General features: G+C 39.7%; 1 protein-coding gene across 2 annotated transcripts in view; it reads left to right on the top strand.

Annotated features, from left to right (window-relative positions):
• The window catches only part of EPM2A (EPM2A glucan phosphatase, laforin), a 122,642-nt gene extending 101,416 nt beyond the window's left edge, over positions 1-21,226 (top strand). Inside the window, exons 3-4 of one of the 2 annotated variants that reach the window (XM_005552065.5) lie at positions 11,019-11,260; positions 18,841-21,226. In XM_005552065.5, coding sequence (XP_005552122.2) covers positions 11,019-11,260; positions 18,841-19,118 — 520 coding nt within the window. In that variant the 3' untranslated portion in view covers positions 19,119-21,226. The remainder of the gene's footprint in view (positions 1-11,018; positions 11,261-18,840) is intronic. The other variant, XM_045391396.3, reaches the window with a different exon arrangement.
• The last annotated feature ends 527 nt before the right edge of the window (positions 21,227-21,753 follow it).

Genomic DNA, 21,753 nt, shown 5'->3' with positions numbered 1-21,753 from the left:
ATTGTTTACATTGAGGAGGTGGAGGTTGCAGTGAGCCAAGATCACGCCACTGCACTGCACCCTGAAAGAGCAAGACTCCATCTCAAAAAAAGAAAAAAGACAGTGTACATTAAATTGTCAGTGAAGCAACAATTGTGCCAGGTGGGACTCAGTAGGTGCTGGGTCTCTGGCTGCTGGAGTGAATTATCTTAATAAGAGTCTATGGATAGTTTATATTGTTTAAGGGACAAACGAATTATATAACAGAAAATTTGAGATCCTGACTCTTCTTGTTAGATGAGAACTCCAAGCTTAGATAAGGTTTCCACACAATTAAGCACCGTTGTGAATGCAGAATAAATGCCCTTAAAAGTTTTGCCAGGGCCCGGCACAGTGGCTCACGCCTACTATAATCCCAGCACTTTGAGAGGCTGAGGCGGGTGGATCGCTTGAGGTCATGAGTTCGAGACCAGCCTGGGCAACACGGTGAAACCCTGTCTCTGCAAAATATACAAAAATTAGTGGGTGTGGTGGTGCATGCTTGTAGTCCCAGCTACTTGGGAGGCTGAGGCAGGAGGAGTGCGTGAGCCTGGCAGGCAGAAGTTGCAGTGAGCTGAGATCATGCCACTGCATTCCAGCCTGGGTGATAGAACCAGACCTTGTCTCAAAAAAAAAAAAAAAAAAAAAAAAAAGTTTGCCAGGACGACGGCTTATCCCAGTAATCCCAGTGACCTGGGAGGCTGAAGCAGAAGGGTTACTTGAAGTGGGGAGTTCAAGATTAGCATGGGCAACATAGCAAGACCTCGTTTCCAAAAAGTAGAAAAGAAATTACCTGGGCATTGTGGCACATGCCTGTAGTCCTACTCAGGAGGCTGAGGTAGGAGAATCACTTCAGCCCAGGAATTCAAGGCTACAGTGAGCTATGATTATGCCACTGTACTCCAGCCTGAGCAATAAAGGGAGACCCTATCTCATAACAACAACAACACTTTTGAAAATATTGAAACATTTGCATAACATAAGATGGAAATGTCAATGTCCTGGGCTATGAAATGTGGAAGAGGCAATTTTAGTTGATAAAAATTTAAGATCAATTTTTACCAATTAAGCACTTCACTCAATAGAAGCTAGGTATGCTCAGTAGAAGAGATGATCTTAAATAAAACTGTATTCTGAAGATCTTGCCAGGATGAATTAACTGCAGACAGGAACATGGTAACCAAATGCACTCGTGACGATTAGAGTTGTTTGAGATATACCAACTTAAATATGACAGTTTCATTTTGGGTGGGATTGGTACTTAATTCTCCTTGTTAATTGTATTAGGCTACATGTCTAATTGCTAATTTACAATCTTTCCTAGTTAGTAATAAAGTAAATAGATCAAGTATTATTGGCAATATCTGTTTTCCCATATCTATGGATCCTCAGGATGTTTGGGTAGTTTAAGGAGGACAGAGGCCTTTCTGATTTTCACATCCTTGGGAGGTAGTAACTATTATGATTTATCTCTGATGTCATGAAGTATACTCTTTATAATCTGACTTCAGGATGAATGAAAGAAGCAAAACTTCCCAGGGATTTGGGAAGCATCAGTATTATAATATTTTACATTATGCATTTCTCCTCTGTTCCTACCATCCTAATTACTCACATCTCATAGGGAAGAGGAAGTGTTTCTTGTTTGTCTTTTTAGAACCTTATCTAATTTTTGACATCCCTGACTGCAGCACTGCTAATTGTGTCAGTTTTCAACCATTTAAATTATTAGATGCCCCATAAATTTTAAGTCTTATGTGTATTTTCGTAAATTTTCAGCATCCATATATAAAAAGATCTTATGCTGCTTTTCAAAATATAACACAAAAGGAAATTTTAGGCTTCTATCAAGAGGTCAATGAGCACCGTAAATAGGAGAAAAGGGGAATGATTTAGAACCAAGGAAGGTCATTCTGTAAACACAGCCATTTGGTTTCCTGCAGCCTGCTCACTGGGAATTCAAAAAAAAAAAAAAAAAAGGCAAAAGAGATTTTAAAATTATCTGTAGTTAGTAGAATTTTTTACAATAATGAGCCTGGTTAATATTAGCATCAGCAAGAGAGATATAATGCTTGTCTTTCTGTTTGCTTTAGCAGGAGGATCTTACTTAGTCAACATCCCAGTGTAGCTGAACATTATGAATTGTACTGCACTATTGCAATGTATAATAATATGATAATAGTATTTAGATTAATTTATTGGAGTATTTGTTGATACTCAAACTGTGGTCCAAGGGCCAGCAGCTTGGATGTTACATGGGAGCTCATGAACATGCAGAATCTCAGGCTCCAGCTCACATGTCCTATGTCAGTATCATCTTAGCATGATCTCCAGATGACTCATCTTTGTGTTAATATTGGAGATGCACTGGTCTAGATGAATAATAATCATACAACTATCCCAAACTATTTTTTTCTTCAGAAAATTATAATGTTGTTGCTCAAAGTACTTAACAGAATCCCTTTTTATCCCAGGAATTCCTTGTATTTCAACAAATTAAATAGTTGGCAGTGATAGTTTGCTAAGAATGATGGTTTCCAGCTGCATCCATGTCCCTACAAAGGACACAAACTCATCCTTTTTTATGGCTGCATAGTATTCCATGGTGTATATATGCCACATTTTCTTAATCCAGTCTGTCACTGATGGACATTTGGGTTGATTCCAATGCTTTGCTATTGTGAATAGTGCCGCAATAAACATACGTGTACATGTGTCTTTATAGCAGCATGATTTATAATCCTTTGGGTATATCCCCAGTAATGGGATGGCTGGGTCATATGGTACTTCTAGTTCTAGATCCTTGAGGAATCGCCATACTGTTTCCCATAATGGTTGAACTAGTTTACAATCCCACCAACAGTGTAAAAGTGTTCCTATTTCTCCACATCCTCTCCAGCACCTGTTGTTTCCTGACTTTTTAATAATTGCAAACTATCACAAGAACAGAAAACCAAACACCGCATGTTCTCACTCATAGGTGGGAACTGAACAATGAGATCACTTGGACTCGGACTCGGGAAGGGGGACATCACACACCAGGGCCTATCATGGGGAGGGGGGAGGGGGGAGGGATTGCATTGGGAGTTATACCTGATGTAAATGACGAGTTGATGGGTGCTGACGAGTTGATGGGTGCAGCACACCAACATGGCACAAGTATACATATGTAACAAACCTGCACGTTATGCATATGTACCCTAGAACTTAAAGTATAATAATAATAATAATAAATAGTTGGCAGTGAAGAAGACATTAACATTAAAAAAGGAAGAAAATCATGATCTTTTCATTTTCCAGCTGCCTTGTTTTCTAAATTCATTTTTGTTTTGGAGCTGAAACAGAGACTCACAAGTCCAAAGAATAGCTTAAAAACATCTATTTAGTAACTTGATTACATAAATAAATCTGTTTCATTGTGTATCACTTTGTCTACAGTGGATATTTCTATATGAGTTAAATTTAAACCATAAATTGTAACATGAATTAAATGTAACTCATAAGTTATAAGTTAAATTTAACCCTTAAATTTGATGGGCTACATGTCCAGTGTATAAAGTTTTTACTTCAATCAAACTCTATTTTACTAACATTTCCATAATAAAAATAAAGATTTGATGGAAAACAAAAGGAATTGAATAGCATGAAATTATCAAGTTTTGGGCCATATGCAGGCCATTAACATGATGCCTAATAAATAAAATGTTGATGAACTCTGAGTCTTGTAAAAATATATAGTAAAGAACCTTGTAGATATTAGTTTTATTGAGAGTAGACCTGATTTAGAAAATTTAGATTATAATATTGCTTTAGTAACCTTGGGATTATGTTTAAATCTTCTCTTTTCCTCAACTATTTCATCCAATTAATGTGCAAGTTCTGTTGGTTCTACTGCTAAAGTACATCTTGAACTTACCACTTCTCTCTATCTGTACCACTAACTGTATTCTGAGCCATCACCATCCCAAAGGTCTTCCCTCTTCCTCTCTATTCTCTGCTACACCCGCTGCCCAATCAAAGTTGCATATCACAGCCACAGTCACCATTTAAAAGCTCTAAGTCCATGTCACTCTTCTACTTAAAAACCCTTCATTGGTTTTTCATTGCTTTTATATTAGTATATAAATTCCCTAGCATAAATAAGGCATTGCCTGGTCATTTTATATTTATCTCATTCCATATTCTTCCTTGTTCACCACACTCCATGTCCCTAGGTTTCTCACAGTTCCTAAAGTATACCTGACTCTTGCTTTAAGGACTTTGGGTATCTGCCTCTTCTGATGTCAGATCTGTTTTAATGTCACATTTTCAGAGAGCACCTTCCTGTCTTATCTAAAGTCTCCTTTCCCTGTAATTCTCTATTTTAATTACATGTTTGTGTCCTTAAAAGCACATTACAAATTAATTCTATCTAATGTATACATTTGGCAAATGTATTTGTTTGTTGCCTGTTTTCCTCAAAGAATGCAGGCTCAAACAAAGGGATACTTTGCCTTGCTTACTGTTGCTCACTATTGGTGGTTGAATTACTGGCAAAAAGTAGGCCATCATTTCACATTTGTTGAATCAACAGAATTACTTTAAAACAAATAGAAAAAAGGTCACATATTTAATTTTTTATTCCTTGGTCTTTTGTGCTTCCTAATTCAATATGCAAGGGATTGATTTTAAACAAGTCCTTTCAAATTCACTAAGTAGAAAAAAATTAAATACGGCTTTTTAACATTTCAAAGAATGCTCAGCATTGGAAACAACATTAACAAACCACTAGTCTATTTTCAAGGCACATTTTGTTTAAATCTGTATCAAGGTAACCAAGTCGTAGCCTGATTATTTGCCTCAATCTCTGTGCTGCCTCATAATTGACTTTAAGGAAACAAAGGGTGCTACTTGCCTTATTTACAATTATAATCTGTTGATATGACATCTAAATCAAGTTTCAGGGCTATATATGCTCAAAAACAAGAAGGCCAAACTCTCTTGGACTCAGTCTTATGAAGTTGTGAGTTTGAGAGACTGCTTTTACATTAAGTGATTCTCCATTAAGGTTTATTCTCTGAGAGTCATGTAAGAGGACCCAGGACTATACCACGTTTATTAAAACTAGATACACCAGAACTCCAGTACCAAATCGTTAGATCAAGAAGGGGCCCACATATTTCAGTCATTTTAATCAGGGTCTAGTGATCTTTTCCCCCATGTGGGAGGTGCTCAGGTGATAGACGGAAGGACATCAGTGAAGGAAGGAAGAAGGATAGTATTGTGTAAAGAGAGCATTTGGGAACTACCATCAAATGCTAATTGTATTTGCAAGAATTCCAAACCTCAGGATGAATGGGGAAACAGATCTATTATAATGCTTTAAGGACGTCTGGTGTATGGATATTTGAAAAGAGTCTGGATGATTGAATGAATCTATTTTAAGTCTGAATGTTTAGACTTTATTGCTAAGTCTGCTTTAACAAAGTGCCACAGACAGTGTGGCTTAAACAATAGACGCTTATTATTTCACAGTTCTGGAGGCTGAAAGTCTGAGATCAAGGTGTCCACAGGGTTGACTCTTTCTAAGGGCTGAGTGGCAGCATCTGTTTGAAGCCATATTCTCCCTGTATCTTCACATTGTCTTCCCTCTGTGTCTGTGTTCAAACCCCCCTCTTATAAGTACACTAGTCATTCGAGTCAGTGCTTACTCTAATTACCTCAGTTTTACTTGATCACCTCTGTAGAGACCCTGTCTCCAAATATAGTCACATTCTCAGTTCCTAAGGGTTAGGACTTTAACATAGGAGTTTGGGGAGGGGGACACAAGTCAATCTGTAATAGGCCTTTATAATTAATTTAATGATATGGCATTTTATAATATGCAAAATAAAAGAGCATTGTGTCAAAAATTATTTGCTTTCATATGGCTGTAAACTATATAGTATATCCCCAAAATGTAAGAAATGAACTTGACTTACAGAATTAACTTTTACTCTATATGAGTCTATGACTCATAAGAAAACTATAATAAAACTGTGTTTTAATAAAGAAGCTAATTAGTATCACTTTCTTAATTGGAATTTGTCTTTGAGCAGTTATTCAGCCTTAACTGGAGCCTATTATAAGTACCCTTTTGGGGTAGAGGTTTGGCATTAATAACTTAACACTGGATGCTAGAGGATAAATTTTCAGCAGAAGGAGCTGTATGTGCTACTGAGCCTGGAGCTTACCAGAAGTTGATTTTAATGTTTCTCTTGCTTTCCCACTAATGAGATCTAAATTATAGGACTTATGGTTAAAAGCCAGATCACATTTTAATTTCTCATTGAATTGCCCATAAAATATTAAATAAGATAAATGCAGCACAATTTTCCAACTTAGGAAATGTGCTTTTTTTTTTTCTTTCCTTTTAAATTCTTAGCTGGGTTGTGTTAAGAGCTTCAGCAAAATCAATTTTCTCTATTTTTTGAAATGGTGCTCGTTTGTATGGCTAGGAAGAGGGCGCTGCAATTCAACAGTTGGGATTTTTAGGTGTGATAAATAAACAAAAGCTGATTCCATTATTCCTGTGGTTTTCCTCATCTTTTTTTCTTTCTATGGATACAAAATAATGCTAATTTTCACCTTTAGGAAAAGGTTATTCTGCCATTTCTCATGGCCATTAGTGATGGAAGCTCTAATGTGAAGTATGTAGAATGGACTTGTCTCCTAATACCTTTTGTCTTTTAGACACCCACTTCTCCTGTCGATACCCTGTGGTGATTTTTACAAAGTGCTTGGATGCTCATTCTGCCTGATGTATTCATTATTGCCAGTGAGGCTTCCTTTCACTGACAGCTGAGCCTCTGATGCATACGCTTCAGTAGCTGTTGGACCACAGGCCCAAGACTGATAGGTTAAACAAATATTGTAGTATGATATGATTACCTGGAACCACATATCCAGATTCACTCAAATGAATTAAATTGATTTTGATTTACAGTCCAAGAAAATAAGGTTCCATAATTTCAGCCATCTGCTCTTTCCCCTGGTCTTTACCTAAGTTGTAATATTACTTGGGTAGATTTTATTTATTATATAATCTGATTATAGCACAGTAGAAATAGTCAAAACCCTAGTTAATAAATTTTTTCTACAAAAGTACATTCTTATGCATAGGACTATATTAAATATTTGTCATGACTCAGAAGTAGATTTAGTTTTGCCCAGTTAGAAGGTACTGTGCATTGAACACATGGATATACATTGTCTCTCATAACAAATGATTTCTCACTCCTCACTATCTAGTAATTATTTGTAGTCTTGACACTATTTTTTAGATAAAGATAAGAACTTACCTTAATTTGTAGATATGTCAGACTGAGGAATCCCATTTTTTCTCATCTCCATATTTTTTACCGATATTAAAAAAAGGTATTGGGCTCTATATATTAAGCTTCCCTTACATGCATATGGTGACCTTGGACTGGTGGTCCAAGGTGGTTCTGGAATCTTCTGCATATGTAATCTGGTTAATTTCTAAACAGACCAAAAATCAAATAAGCTACAGAATTATAGGCCTAACTCCCAAGCCTCACTATAAGTATCTCTGAGGTGGATCCTGGTAATAGATGTTTTTATAAAAGTACCTCATGTGACTTGAATGCATAGTCAGGTTTGGGAACTTCTGTCCTGAGCTGACTGAGTGTCAATACCCTTTTGGTTCAGTTAGCATCTCTTTATCTTTCCAAATAGTCTATAGTGGAGCTGCCAGAAATCTCTGAGTTCATGATTGATTACTTATGAAACAAGTCTCTGGAAGTTTTATGATATAATTGTAAGCTATAACTTTTGTTCCATTATATCTTTGAATTTTGGTATGTCTTGCATTAAAACTACTCTTATAGAGAATTTTTATTCTCTAATCTCATATTTCAAGAGGCTTCTTTTCACCCTAAAAATCCTGATTTTAAAAGTTGCTTAAAATAACATTGATACCAAGAGAAGACTAAAACTGAGATGAGATGATTAAAAATGAATTTTAAATGGTATCAAGTTATCCTCTTTTGAATTAATAAGTAAAAGTTTACTGTTTAGAAAGCATATCATGCAGCTTGTTACCCCCAGTGAATCCTGTAACTAGAAATATATCACCTACTTTTGGAAAACAAACTGAAGTAGGATGCATATGAAGGGCACTTTAGCCGTCTGATTAAGCAGAAGCCATTGATGTGTTTGTTTCCAACAGGCCCAGTCTCTGTCTGTGCATCCCATATAAGATTCAGTACAAATCACTTTATAACCTTACTTTTCTATCTTTCAATATAGTGTTTGTTTTCAGAGTTTATCTTTAGTTATCTGTCTCTTAGGTTTAGAACATCTTGTTTTAAAATATCAGAAATTATTTCATACTCATTTCTTAAATATGGACTCTGACTTTCACCATATCTGGATGTATATTTTAAGGGCCTATTTCCATCAGAAATGTTATGTGTGAAATATATGTGTTAAGCTACCAGCTTTGAGCCTGTTTATCTTTGACTAGTTCTGAGTTTCCCTATCACCTTAAAAACATTTGAAGGCCAGGGCTGAAGGAGATGTTAGAATAACACCTCTTTTAGCAACACCATGTGACTCTATAGACTGACTGGTTTGGAATATGCTGACTCTGATTTCTTATATTGCAGGCTCAAATGTCCTAATTTACCCTTTGTGTATCTCTATGAACTATTCTGGAGCCTTTATGTAACCTTGTGTGAAAAATCAGTCCGCCATTTTGTTGTGGCATTTACTGACTAGCTAAATACTAACTAGTGCCCACTCAAAGAATGCAATATTCAAGAAAATGCTGAGTGCTATTTGGATTTTAGCTTGCCTGTCAAGAATATTCTCTTTAATATTTTACCAGTCCTCTTTAAAATTTTGCCAGTAAAAAAAAATATTCATTACTATCTTATAATAGTTCCTATATCTTGGTTATATAATGGAAGTGTCCACTTCCCTCTTTTCCAGCTTAGGAGCTTTAGTGTGCTCAGTTCAACCCCAAAGTATACATATGGGAGCCTAGCACTATCATCTCGCTAGGCATCCAGCAGGTCTGTGGGTAAGGGATCTTTAAAAGATCTGGAAGGAGGGATGGGAAATCTAGATAGAGGCAGGTCTCACTCAGCAGCCAGAGGGAAGGGGCAATCACCAAGTGGGTGTGAATTTTCCCCCTGAATACTCAGCTCTGCACGTCCTGGTGAAGCACGACTCTTGGGCACCCTGTGAGTATCCTTGCTCAAGGTCTTTCTCTCAGTCCACTGGGTCCAGTGGAGTATCTAAGAATTATCTGGGGCCAGGGATAAGATGAAAGCCTTGGATTTCATGTCCGTCTTTCCATCACCATTAGGTCTTTTACAATGTCTAACTTTTCTTTTATCATTTTTTTCCCATAATAATCCTCGATAAGGATTTCCACAAGGAAATTCCTAATAACCCTTTAGACAAGAACACAAGCAGGAAAAAAACAGTTTATCCTCTTCTGTAGGGGAAGCAGGGCTCAGGCTTTAGACAGATAGTGCCAGATCTTCTGAGATAATTGTCATTGATTATGGGTCATGACCACATTAGAGGATTAGTAATTGGCTTCTCCTGTTAACATCAACAATGACAACAACCACCAAAAGGAAAAAAGCAAAAATAGAGTATTTTCTATTCTACAGCATTCAAATGAATATAGGAAACAATGAAAAATTAACTGAATAATCTTTACAATGCAATGCAAAGTAAATTACAAAAATAAGTAAATCACTGTAACTAGACATAAAATCCACTTGCATTTACTGTGCATCTACTGGTTTCAGTCCAATTCAGATGTATTATTTAATTGTATTTATTCCTTACAAGATTTTTATTTGTTATTTTTAGACCCATTCTAAAGATGAGCACACCAACAGGTTAGAGCTGATAAATAACTTGGCCTAACATCAGACAATTATTACTACATATGTTAACAAAATCTTTTATTTTTATATTTATTTATTTATTTAATTTGAGACAGTCTTGCTCTGTCGCCCAGGCTGGAGTGCAGTGGTGTGATCTCGGCTCACTGCAACCTCCACCTCCCGGGTTCAAGCTATTCTCCTGCCTCAGCCTCCCGAGTAGCTGGGATTACAGGTGCCCACCACCACGCCCAGCTAATTTTTATATTTTTAGTTGAATTGGCCAGGCTGGTCTCAAATTCCTAACCTCAGGTGATATGCCTGCCTTTCCCTCCCAAAGTGCTGGGATTACAGGCGTGAGCCACTGCATCAGGCTGGATAAACATATTTTATTTTATTTTTTTCTCCTTGGGTTCTTGTCTAAAGGGTTACTAAAATTTTTCTGAGTTTTTAACGTTTTCATTTCATTATTTTTTTTTCTATAATAAACCTCAATGAGAATTTCCAAAAGGAAATTATGTTGCTATTTCCCTTTCTTACCTTGTAGCATTAGATGAAACCTATAGAACAATGCTAGGTACTAATAGAATGAATGTTGATTCTAATTTTATTTAAAAGAAGTCTGTTGTTTGTTAGCTTCTGCTCTGTAGCGTATTTTGGAAGTCTCATACTATTTGAAATTTTTATGTAGACTTTTAAACCAGAATGCCTGCTGAAATTTGTTTTTCAGAATTTATTTATATAATTACAGGAATTTTCACCTTTAATTTGTTAGTATTTGAAGTCTGTTGATGGATTTTTATCATGTGGAGCCATATATGCATTCATGGAATAAGTACATCTTGGTAGACTTATTTTAATATATTGCTTGATTTGGTTTGCAGATGTCCATTTCCTGGTGTTCTAGTTAATTGGATTACTTGCTTTCCCCAAAGCAGCATCACCAGTACTTTTTCTTTCAATAATAACATTGGTGCTTATATTCTAAAATATCTAGCTTTTCCTGTGCCAGACTTAAAGGTTAGTTATATTTTAATACTACATATTTTTATGTAGCTCCTTAAACCTCAAATCAGAACAACACTAGTAATAGTTGACTCCATATGTTCTCATTAGAATTCTACCAAATATCTGGCTGGGTAGCTGCCCTCGTCAAGTGGAACATGTAACCATCAAACTGAAGCGTGAACTGGGGATTACAGCTGTAATGAATTTCCAGACTGAATGGGATATTGTACAGAATTCCTCAGGCTGTAACCGCTACCCAGAACCCATGACTCCAGACACTATGATTAAACTATATAGGGAAGAAGGCTTGGCCTACATCTGGATGCCAACACCAGATATGAGCACCGAAGGTAAGGATCAGAACTGTTCTGCCTCCTTGCTGTGTTTCAGAGAACCCCTTGCTTGCTTGCTGTCTGTCTCTCTGTCTGTCTATCTATCATCTATAATTTAATATCTTAAAAATGAATGGTAGAAATAGAATAAATATAAGATTTTAGATTTAATATATATGATACATATGTTTTGACACTGTGGCTAAGATGCTGTTTAATGTGGCTTCTTTGTTTATTCATTCAACACATATTTATTGTGTATGTACTGGGTATGCAGCATTATGCTGGTAGCTAGGAATACAGCAGTAAAGAAAGACAGGCACAACTTCTGCCCCCACGGAGCGCATTGTCCTATAGGGATGACAAATGTTATAGAGGTTTAAAACTATGATGAATTTTTTTGTTAGAAAAATACATAGGTATTGCTATGAGATTATGTACAGGTAATCAGGCCAAGGAAGGGGGATCAAAGAGGGTTTTCTTGGAAAGTAGTGTTTGGACTAAGATCTGAGGTTGTCTGAAGGAAGAGTAAGTGGAGAGAGTGTCCCAGGCAGAAGCAGCAGCTTAGAAGAATCCTTGTGGCAGGAGAGAGCACAGAGCGTTGCAAAAACTGAAAGACCAATGTGGCTTGGATCAGAGAATGAGGAAAGATGATCCTGCAGGATTTGAGGGACGAAAAGGACTTTAGACGCTATAGGAAGAAGCAGTTGTGCAGTAATACGAGTTCAACGCTAATTACAGCACAGAGAGGAACAGGTAAGAGAGGAGTGAGGACCGTGCTGGAGGAGGGTTGTGCATGGGAAGAGCACATTCTGGGGAGCGACAAAGGGAGGCTGCATGAATGCCATGGCACTTGAGGTGGGCATGGCTTTGATAGGTAGATGTGGAAGGAGAAAGGGCATGCTACGGGGAAGCAGCAGCACAGGCGATGGCACAGAAACATGGAATTTTAGAGGAATGATACGGATTTTAGCCCGGTTGTAGAATAGGGTACTTGTCGAAAAGGAATGGAGATAACTACAGTCGGGAGGAGAGAACCCAGTTACACCGATAGTATCAAGCAGCTGTCAGCAGGGGGCAGCAGAGAGCTTTGGAAATGGGAGAGGCTAAGGAGTTTTGTGACCTCCTCTACTGGGTAAAGGACAGTGATATCCAGCTTAGAGACATTTCTATCTTTAGCCCTCTTCCCCCAAATGTATATTATGTACAAAACACTCTCAGCAATTTACAAGAATTAGCTTATTTAATTCTCATAATAAGACTCCAGGCAGATATTGTAGCTGCCTCCGTTTTGCAGACGAAGAGGCTAAGGTATGAAAAGTTATTGCCCATGTCATAGAACTAAAAGAGGCCCATTCTGAATTTCAAGGCTGTCAGTCGGACCCAAAGCATTGCTCCAGACAGCAACTTTACCAGCTTTGAAGCTTCTCCCTGCATTCTTACACAAACGCTTCAGGCAGGTTCTTCAGACCCACGCAATTTCAACCCCTTATGTTCACGATCATCTGGAGTTAGGCAGAGCCTACAAATTTCAAAGGAAGTAGCTTGTCTCCCCAAGAGTGAATGGTCTGCAAGACAGAAGGCCATGAGGACCACAGGAAACCTACATTCCTGGGCCTTGCCCACCTGAGGCCTTTATGGATCTCAGGTGGTCCTCCTGGCCAGGCTGGGCCCCTTTGTTGGTCTGTGTCTGAGCTGAATTATCCTTGGGGATGGGTATTTTTGTTCCTGAAGGTGGAGAGTGCTGATGACAGTCTGGTTATTCCTCTTGGTAACCTGATGTAAGGAAGCATGATTTAGCTGTAAGAGCTCTGCCCTTCTTCAATTAAGAAAAAAAGAAAATCTTCATTTGCAAAGATGCACATTGGTTGAATATAGGTGATATTCACCTTGTCCAGCTGGTTTTCCTGGTTTCAAAACAGAGAAGATAGTTAGGATTTGTAGAACTGTAGCTTCCAGAATGCATTTTGATGTTAACATCTCTGAATCTGATTTGACAGCATCGTTATCCCATTGGAGAATGATGTGAGATGAGGCTAGGAGAAGTTGGGCTGCCAACTGTGCCACGTATCCCCTGCCATCCCATCCCAACCCACACACTGATTACTTGAAGGCTCTGCTGACAAATCGGTAATTTGCTTGATAGTTTGGGACTCTGCGGAAGCCTGAGGGAAAACTATATCCCCAAGGACCCATTGTCATTATATTCACACCTTTTTTGAGGTCAGTGGGTCAGCAGGTCACAGTCCTAACTGTTAGTGCAGCAGCAGAGCTTCTTTCAGGCTGAGACAGTGCTGTGGCATTTGAGCTGCAAAATGCAAGCTTCCACTTTAGATAAAGGCCCAGCTGTAAGACCGACTAATGGATTTCTTTGTCTTGGCTTAACCGGGGTCGGCGGGGGGGGAGGGGGGGTGTGGTAATCCAAGGGTTAACAACCACTTTTGAGTGGGAGGGGAACTTTTTATCAATAGACCGATCTCTGTGGCTCACAGTGTTAGCCCAATGAACACATAGATTAATCAGCTGAATATTTTTAGAACTCTAGAGAAAAACCCACTTGGAAGTGTTTTGAGTTGCAGCATAATGCTGTCAGTTGAAGTCTGAGAAAGAAGACAGTTTGTTAGGCTTGACTGTCACTGCTGGTTGTCACAGACCTGTTACAATCAATCGTGTGATCGATCCTTACTCTTGTGCACTTTGTTGTATATGCAAGGGTGGTGTAGATTTCTCTCTCTTTTTTTAATCTTTTATAAACATTTTGGTTTGTGTCTTTCACCTAGGGAATGAAAATCTGCCAAATCTAACTCGCCTGAACAAAACAAAATGAAACAGATCTCATTAAAATTTTCTTTGCATAGAAAGTATTCAGGTTGTGTTTTGACCTTTGTCACTGCAGCGCTATTTATAACAAATGTCTACCCTTGCCTCCCAAATGAGTTCATAGGCTTCATGAAGTCCTCAGCTACCCCTCTGTTGTCAAAGTCTGACTTCTTTTCCCTTGCTCAACACACTGAATTCAGCTCTCCCATTGCACAGAAATGCTAACCTTGGAGCCAAGACACCTGGGCGTAAGTCTTGTCACCACCGGGTAGCTGGGAGGATATCAGCAGGCTAGTTCATGCATTAAGAAAATGAAGATAATATTTTCCACCTTACAGGGCTATAACAGTAGAATAAGATAATTGATAAGAAAGGGCTTTGAAAATCACAATGTTGGAACTATAGGATTAGTTCCAAGTCTTTAAGTTTCTACCAAAGGATGTTATAGATAACGTGGATCCTATCTATATTACACTTCAAAGATGGAAAAAAGATATGCCCCCCAAATAATATATTCATCATATATCTGCTCCTGGAGTAAGAAAGGAAAGTGTGTGTGTGTGTGTGTGTGTGTGTGTGTGTGAGAGAGAGAGAGAGAGAGAGAGAGAGAGAGAGAGAGAGAAAGGCTGAAAGCTGTGGATTTCTTTCAGGATCAACCTTAGATAAAGCTTATCTTTAGGGCCTTTTGACCCTCTCTTTTATCTCAGGCCCTAATGCCTCAGGCTACTTGACTTACCTGCCCAAATGCTCTACCTCTCCCTCCCTCACAACCTTGGCTGGCTCAGTAGTGCTTTCAGAAAGCTTTTAATCAGTCCAGAGTCAGATTAGCCTGGAGCAGGTGTGAACCACAAGTTAGGTTAGAAGTGCTTAGTAGCGTCTCAGATCAAATAGGTTTTTATTGCTGTTTTTCTAGTCTTGTGTTTATTCATGGACTTAATGAGTGTGTATGGAGCATCTATTGAGAACCAGGGCCTGTATTAAATTACAGAGTCAGAAACACAGAGGGTAGAATGTCTTGTTTGATCTGCAAAGGGTTTACAGTTTGCAACTTAGTTGTCAACATTTAAAGTTTGGAATATTTTACATTAAAAGAACTGGATTTCTGTCTTGAGGTTTTATTGTTTTTAAGAATGGCAACATCAAATTAAATTCTACGTGGAACCTATCTATAGCTGCTCTGGTTGACACTGGCCCTGCTGAGCTGGGCACATCAAGATGACCCTCCTGGGAACCCTCTTTCTATTCCTTGGTGGGTCACATATTAGGTTAGACTTCCTAGAATAGGTTTCAAGCAGAGAGAGATGGTCCTCTTGAGAGAGCTCCTCTAGGGTGGGGCAGAGGTGTTAATCTCCAGGGAGGACATTATTCTCACCCAGGGTAAGACCACCAGCATGGGCTGGTAAGTGAGTGCAGAGGGACTGACTGAGAATCCAGATTGACAAGATGGGGGCCAACAAGTACCATTAACCAGGTGGAGTAGGGAAGGACCACAGTACAGTGGTTAAGACCTGCGGCTTCAGAGTCACGCTAGCTGAGTTTGAGTGGCCACTTAGGGAATAACCTTGGGCAAATGTCTGTGCTCAATTTATTAATATATAAATTGAAGATCACAATAGTGCTGACCCCATAGTTGTTAAGAGGTGGTTGTAAATGAGCTAGCACGTGTAAAATGTTAACGACAGTGCTGGGAAGGTAGAAAGGGCTCAATAAATGTTATCTACCATCAACCAAAGAGGGTGATTTGCAGTCACAAGAGATCAAAATAAACCAGGCCTCCAGCTGTGGCCAGGCTGAGATGAGTGGGCACCCTGGACCACCTACTTCTCTGGTACCCTTCTTTTTTAGATAGAGTCTCAGTCTCTCCCCCAGGCTGGTGTGCAGTGACATGATCGTAGCTCACTGCAACCTCCCCCTCCCTGGTTCAAGCAATTCCCCTGCCTCAGCCTGCTGAGTAGCTGGATTACAGGCATATACCACCAATCCTGGCTATTTTTTTTTTAAATTTTAGTAGAAACAGAGTTTCACCATGTTGGCCAGACTGCTCTTGAACTCCTGACCTCAGGCAATCCGCTCACCTTGGCCTCCCAAAGTGCTGGAATTACAGGCATAAGCCACCATGCTCGGCCTCTGATACCCTTCTTATTTATTTATTTATTCTCTATGTTTATTAAATGTTTGTTCATCCTTCAGTGCAATGATTGAGTGATTCTGGGAGAAGATCACTGATGGCTGTGCCCGATGCTGAAATCCGTGTGAAGCTGGGAGCCTTGAGAGCTTCGATGTTTGCTGACATATACCTTTCAGGAGTATGTGCCTGAGATCACAGAACCTCAAACTAACACATGTCACTTTTTAACGTCTAAACTATGTACATACCTCTTGAAGAATCTTTTACAGATAAAATGAAAAGGGAAATGTATTGCATCATTTGCAATACTTGGTGCAGACCCACCCTAGGGAAACCTCTGGCCAGAGAACAGGTCTGGGGAAGGGATCTTGACTGGCACCAGGGAAGATCTTGTTTGCAAGCCAGTTACACTGATGCTGTATGCGCTGAGTGCGAGGAGCTGGGACTCTGAGTCCAGCAGCTCCTTCTGCTGATGACCACTGTGGGCTATTCACATACTGGGCATTTGAGGAAAGCCTGAACCTACGTTAAATGATTCTTCTTTGTTTCCTGCCAAGGCACGTAGTATCTAGAGACAACCACCGCAGGGAGCTTGTCAGGTGATGCTAACTGTGGCAGGAGCAGGAAGAACCCATGCTTCCAGCTTGAGCAGCAGAGTTCTCCTCCCACCCAGCTTTCCCAGGAGTGAACCTCTCATACCCTCAGCAGAACAGAAGCCCCGCAGTGGAGCAGGCCTCTCCCTTCTCAGCAGGGCTGATCCATCATACATCGGAGGTTTTGCTCCTCTGATCCCCCAGCGCAAATGGTGGATCCGCCATGCAGTGCTCTCCCTGAGACATGCTGAGACATCTCACTGTCACACATGATGCTCTCACCATCCTGTTGCATCTCCAGTGATATTTTAGTACCTCTAGGAGGGCACCATGAGTAACTGAGTGGCAGGCCTACCTCACTGTCATCTCAGAGTGTCCTGAAATCAGGTGTGGAGGTTTAGATGAGTTAAAGTTCATGATTCAGTTTGGACTGTGAGGAATCAGATATACATAGAAGCTGGTAACTCTCTAATACAAATGCCTTCGGGGACCAGGCAGGGAACAACAATGTATGGCAACAGGCGAGAGAGGGATGGAGCTCAAGAAACCGAACCTGTGTCCTTCCTGCCTGAAGGCATTCCAGGTACATTCTAAACTGCTGTGTGGAGCGTGCAGTGTTAGATCTCTTCACTAGGGGTTTAACAGAGCTCCAGCAACAAGATAAGAATATTATCCTGGCTTCCATGTGAACTCTGCCCCTTCTCAGAGCTTGATGAGCCTGAAGCTGAGGTAGATGCCTGGCTAGATGGAATGGCCAGTGAGAGGCCTTCAAGCCACATTGTGGTCCTTGGTAAACTCTGTCCTTCTCAGGTGCTGATGCCTCATCTCAGTGTGTTGTGTTGGCTCCTTCAGGGGCACTTGTATTTCACCAAAGGACATCTAAAGAGGGAAATATAAACTTAGGGGAGTTGCTGTCATGGGAGAATTCTAGGCCTCACGGCAGATCCGCAGGTGAAATCTTTTGAGGGACGGTTGTTCCCATCTCTTTGGTCATCCAATAAGGATAGCAATGTGAAGGCCACACAGGGCTCTTGTATGTGACCATCAGAGTATCCTTTGGGGCCACTGTGTTCCTGTAGCTAGAGAATGCCAAGTCACGAACATAGAGCTGTAACCCAGGACACTCTCATTTCCCTCTTCCTTTCCCTTTGAAATAATTTACATTGACCACCCCCTGAAAAAAAAAAAAAAAAAAAAACGAACTTACAAAATATCTCTGTACTGAGAACCTGTGAGCAGGAGAAACTTCAGGCATCCAGGAGCTCTAAGAAGTGACTGTGGTACACCTCTCTGTCCCACGGGATGAGAGAGTGGAGCAGAGTCTACCAGGCCTCAGCAAGGCATAGCGTGTCCTCTCCTGGCGTGATAAGAAGACATTTGAATAATCTAATAATCAAAATGGTAACCTTGAAATGGTAATAGCTATAAACCCCAAATTATATAATTATATAATTTCCTGAAAACATAGAAATTAAATCAGTTTTAGCATTCATCGTATCTTGAGGGAATAAATGAACAATTGGTTATCCCATCTGTATCAAATAATGTTAGCCATTCCATCAAACAAATGAAAATGAGCATATGTTGAATGAACAGATTGATTCCTTTAACTATTATGGGCCACTTCTGTGTTTTACATTTAGCTGGAAGATACTTTTGGATTCACTGTAATTCAGGTGGCCAGACCTGACAACTTTTTTTGTTTTTAATCCTCTAAAATTCTGACCATCTGCAAACACTTTTGATGTGAAAGTGCATTCTGATGACAGGTGATAGGTCACTTTTCTTTGGAGGGATATTTGCATGGATGGCGAAGTCACCCAAAGGAGTAGCAATACCCAGGGGAGGATTAGAGAGGGCCTCTCCCTCTGGAATGCTCTTTCCACTTTACTATTATCAGGTTGTAAAATGATCTCACCTTTTCCTTCACAATGCAGGAAGAAAGCAAAGTCTCTTATCCATGTGCATCCCTGTGATTTCAGGCTGTGGAGGAGATCTCAGTGGCGGTATCTGGTGGTTTAGTTATTCACATGTGTGCTGTGCTTTCCCCACCGCAGGTCGAGTGCAGATGCTGCCCCAGGCAGTGTGCTTGCTGCATGCGCTGCTGGAGAAGGGACACATTGTGTATGTGCACTGCAACGCTGGGGTGGGCCGCTCCACCGCAGCTGTCTGCGGCTGGTTCCAGTACGTGATGGGCTGGAATCTGAGGAAGGTGCAGTATTTCCTCATGGCCAAGAGGCCAGCTGTCTACATTGATGAAGAGGCTTTGGCCCGTGCACAAGAAGATTTTTTCCAGAAATTTGGGAAGGTTCGTTCTTCTGTGTGTAGTCTGTAGCTGCTCAGCCTGCTTCTGCCCCCTCCTGATTTCCCTAAGGAGCCTGGGGTGATGTTGGTAAAATGACCTAGAAACAAGGATTCTACCTAAACTGAAAGGACTGTGTGACTTCCCCCAAGCCAACCACTTTCATCTGGGATGACTTTCGATTATGCTTTGTTTTGGGGCTGTATTTTTGAAATACTCTACAAGAAAGCTGTGACTCACACATGAGAAGAGGCACGAAGCAGTTAGGCTGTACATAAGACAGAAGGGTAATGAGTGCAGTTCCTGCTGCCTGCGGGCAGATGAGGCCTTTGCTTTACAGCACTGCATGTGTTGCGCGATGGATCCATGACAGCACTTTCCTGTTGCACTGAAACTCTTGGCCATACAGAGGAAAAGATATGGAACTATGTGGATTTCATCACTAGTGTGTGTGCGTGAGCTGGTCAGTTGCCAAAGGAGGAAATAAGGTTAGAAGCCTGAACCGTTACAAAAGAAGAGCTCACTGTGTTCAAAAAATGATGGCTTTCAGGACTTCATTTTTATCCTGCCTCACAGTTGTTAAAGTCTATTCCAAGACATCACCTTCCTTCTCTACCCAACAACCCTGTGTAACAACCAAAGTAGAATTCTCTCTCATTTGTTGTTGTTGTTGTTGTTTTCCCTCAAAACTGCCAAACAAAGCAAAAAATACCCTTGTTTTTTATAGTTGTGATATCAAGAAGTTAAATTGACCCTTAATGGGCATAGGTAGCTAGCCCAAGGTCTCATGACCAGTCAAGGGCAAGCTAGAGTTAATAGTCTATTTGACTCAGTGCTGTTTTCAACACAACTTGTTTTCCCAGCACCATGTAGTGCATTCAGTTTTGTCTTTCTAAGGGTATGGTCGATATGCCTGCAGGAATTTCCGTAGCGAGACACAGAATAGTGTTCTGATCAGTTGCCAAAGAATCTAGGAAAGTAGTTGTATTTTGTGCAAGCTAATTTAAAAACATGATGGGCTGTTTTAAGACCAGAGTGGGAGTTCATGAGAGGACCTATACTACCAAAAGAGCCCAAACGACCAAATCCATGGATAATTGCTTCACAGCCTCGGCCATCCTGGCTCAGCCCTCAATTTAGTATAATATGCAGTTCCTGTGCCTCCAGACTATGCAGCTCATCACCCTAGGTTCTACAGGAAATACAGAGATGAACAACGTTGCCTTCAAAAGTGTGCTGCCTAGAAACAAACCTGCATTCAACAACTGCAATGCAGGGTTGGACCATGAATGATATGCTAGAATAGAAAAAAGAGACGTGTTTTTTTTCAATTGAGAGCCTCTATGTGCAAGGTGATTTATAATCATATGCAGTTTAATCTTCACAATATCCAATGAAGAAGGTCTCATTATCTCCATGATAAAGATGGGAAACTAAGGCTCAGAGGGGTTAAATCAACTGTCTGTTGTCACACGATGAATAAATAGATGCAGTGAGATACAAAGCTAGATTTGATTCAAAGCCTTTACTTTCTTAATTAAACTATGATGTGCATTTATTTTTCTGCATCTTCCTTTCTTCCACAAACACATATTGATAGATGCAAGAGACTCTTATTTAGAAGGTGTGGGGGACAAGAAGGATACAAGGTAAGTTTCAGTGGAGCTCAGAGGACAGGGAGATATAATTGTGGCACTTAGGGGAGATGACATTTGCTTTGGGCAGAGGCAGCCGGCCAGGACGCATTTCCCGTATAATTTTACGAAGTTAAATTTATAAGCTAGCATTAAGTAAAGTGAAGTCCAGTTCCCTTGCTAAAAATAACTAGAGGTAATAATTGGTATTCAAGTAACTCATTTACAGTCATAATGTGTCGTGAAAATTTAATCTTAAAAATGGAATTTTAAACTATGTGTGCGTGTGAATTTCTTTAATGTCTAATCTAGCTTCATAATTTCCATGATACAAAGATCTTTTCTCAGGTGGATTTTTCCCTTTGTTCCTTCTGCTCTGATAGACAAAATCATTTTAGGACTATTAAAGAATGTTTTGGAATAAATCATCCTTTCCTCAATGAATGGGATGTCTAATGTATTTCAAAATCACCCAAAACTTTTGGTAAATAAAAACATTTAAAAAGACCTTTCTGTACAGGATTTTTAAAATGTTATCAGCTTAGTCTGAAATCTAGGACAAACTGTGTTTCCTTATTTGTAAAGGGGGCAATCCACTGAGCTAAATTGTTTCTTTTTTCTTGTCACCCTTCCTCTGTCAATTAACCGATCAAAATTGGCAGTTACATGACAAAGGAAGTCAGAGGTGAGGGACCACAGAGAAGTGAGCATGAAAACTTAGAGTGTGTCTGAGAAAATCAAAGCAGATATTATGCCAGTAGCTGCTTGTCACTGGTGTTTAACAAAACTTTTCAATCACGGATTTCTCAAAGGTAATCATAAGAAGAGTTCATTCATGGTGAAAGAATGTCCAAATGAGGTTGTTTTCCTTCAGACTTGAAACATTATCCCTCTATCATTCTGCTTGCCAGCATTAGGAAAAAAATCTAAAACACAACGCAAAACACTCTCTTTTGACCATCATTAAGGTGTGGTAAAAACCACTTGGCTTGGTGTAAGAAATAATGATGAAAAATGTGGTTAAGACTTTGGAA

Source organism: Macaca fascicularis, chromosome 4, assembly GCF_037993035.2.
Source record: "Macaca fascicularis isolate 582-1 chromosome 4, T2T-MFA8v1.1".
Taxonomy (NCBI): Eukaryota; Metazoa; Chordata; class Mammalia; order Primates; family Cercopithecidae; genus Macaca; species Macaca fascicularis.
Note: the sequence above shows the minus strand (reverse complement) of the source record. Positions and strands in the feature narration are given on the sequence as shown.